At 42.6% G+C, this 2,143-nt stretch overlaps 1 protein-coding gene across 1 annotated transcript in view; it reads left to right on the plus strand.

The window, feature by feature from the left end:
- Nucleotides 1–243: 243 nt before the first annotated feature.
- The window catches only part of CC2D1B (coiled-coil and C2 domain containing 1B), a 33,500-nt gene continuing 31,600 nt past the window's right edge, over nt 244–2,143 (plus strand). Inside the window, exon 1 of the mRNA XM_010140523.1 lies at nt 244–309. Coding sequence (XP_010138825.1) covers nt 244–309 — 66 coding nt within the window. The remainder of the gene's footprint in view (nt 310–2,143) is intronic.

Raw genomic sequence — 2,143 nt, forward strand, 5'->3', positions numbered from 1 at the left:
AGGGCGGCGCTGGCGGGCCGGGGCCCTGGGTTACACGGTGTGTGCTCGCCCCCGCCCTTTCCTTCCTGGTGTTGCCCGGTGTTTGGGGGTGCCGGTGGAAGCTGCGGGGTTGTGCACAGCCTGCGCTGTGCTGCCTGCCTTCGTCTAGTTCGCAGTGTGTTGAGAGGGGCGAGGATACTGACGTTCGATTTCATGTGCTCTCAGTTCCTTAGGGACATCATCCTCTGAAGTTCTTGAACCAACATGCTTGGCAGAAGACCTAAAAAAAGCCCTCAGGCAAAGGGCCAGGGAGCTGCAGTTGCAAAGCAGGTAAGGAAGGCGAAGAGCCAGGGAGATGCGGTTGCAAAGCAGGTAGAGAAACCTCCTACTCCCACTGCTCTTCAGAGTAGTTGCGTTCAGACCTCTTCCTGCTGCTTTCCTGCTAGAACCTCCCATGCATTAATAACGTATTGCAGGACCATGAAAAAAAAAGTAAGTTGCGTGGTGCCTGTTTTCGTGCTTTCTCCTTTAGCACGTTCTTCTTAAAGTAAATGTCAGATAGGCAGCAGTGGAGGTCTTGCAGGCAAACCACAGTGCTGTAATCTTTACACGAGACCTCATGACTCATGCTTATAGTAGTTTCCTACCCCAGCTATACTGAGGTTTAATAGTAACTTCAATAACTATACGGAGGCTTGTGTTACACCTCTAAGAAAACAGAAATAGCAAATAACAGATTCAGGGGCACATATGGGAGAGCACTGAGGCGCTATACAGTTAATTTTAATTTCCCTGTGTGTAGCCATTTTTTGTTGCCACAGTGATAAGCTGATGTCCCTCTCCTGTAGCTCAAAGCAAGCTTAGATGTGTCTGTGTATTGGGGTTTTTTTTTATACTCTTTACCATTGGATGTAGTTTCAGAAGGAGGAGAGAAATTTTATTTAGTCGTGGTCAGCAGGTATCGGACAATCAGGCAACAGTGTCAAAATCAGAAATAGTGCCAAGACAAAATTCTGTGTAGAATAGTGGAATAAAACCAGAGTACCGTTAGAGGTAAAGAACATGTTATAAGCAGAATGGAACTTTAGAGACCGTTGAAGGTAGAATGTGACATACAGAGGAGGAATAACTGATTAGCATATAGGGAAATAGGAACAGGGATTGGAATCAGGTAGTAGAATAGAAAAAACAGCTAAAATAATCTCTTGAAATCGATTACCTGCACCACTGATGCGAAGGAGGCATTTAAGTTTATGGAGCTTTGTAGTAGGAGGCTTAAAGTGGTTTAGTTAGCGATCCATAATGTCACCATTGCTCTAGTATGAAAATTTGCATTTCTCAGTTGAGAGGCAGTGTATGATTTAGTTACTTGGAATAAGGGAGAAGATAAAAGTGAAAGTATCTTTCCCCCTTCCAAAAAAAGAAATCACACTCTAAAAAGATCAAGAGTAAATAAAGGATCTGATTAACACATTTTAGTAATTTCTAATTCAATACAGTTATTTATTCAGCCTGTCTTATAGCATGGAGGATAGTTTCTTGAAACAAATACTAATGACTTTTTCAGTTGCAGATTAACTCAATTTAAACTAGTTTTGTGCTATATAGTGTATCAGCTTTTTCACAACCTCTTCTGCTTTATTAAACATTTCTTTAATACTGTTAATTTCATTGGAAATGGGCCGTACTGAACAGATTGAGAGACTTAGAGCTAGAACTGCTGGATGCTGTTCTTGACTTCATTACCACACCTGCAGCGTAGCAATGAACACATCAGGTGTGGTGTGCTCCTCATCCATCTTGCACATTGATAAATGACGTATGGATGTTCCAAAGAACTTGAATCTTTAGATCACCATTATAAATATTTCATAATTTAACCTCGTCCTGACCTTTCCATTCTATCTAAGCCTGCAAATGTTTTGTTTCACGAAAGGCAGATGGATAAGGCAGAGGGTGACTGAGTGACTAGCCCAGTGCCTTACAGAATGTCAAGGGCAGGATCGGGGCTAGTAAACAACTAGCTGCTGATCTTGAATGCTGTTCATGGTCCCTGGAATCGGTGTGTCTCAGCTATGTTTAACATTCTCCTTTGGGGTTACAAAAAGGTTCAAACAGGGACAAAGATTTTTTCAAGACAGTAGCCACCAGGACCTCGATTCCT

This window comes from Buceros rhinoceros, unplaced genomic scaffold, assembly GCF_000710305.1.
Source record: "Buceros rhinoceros silvestris isolate BGI_N320 unplaced genomic scaffold, ASM71030v1 scaffold4277, whole genome shotgun sequence".
Taxonomy (NCBI): Eukaryota; Metazoa; Chordata; class Aves; order Bucerotiformes; family Bucerotidae; genus Buceros; species Buceros rhinoceros.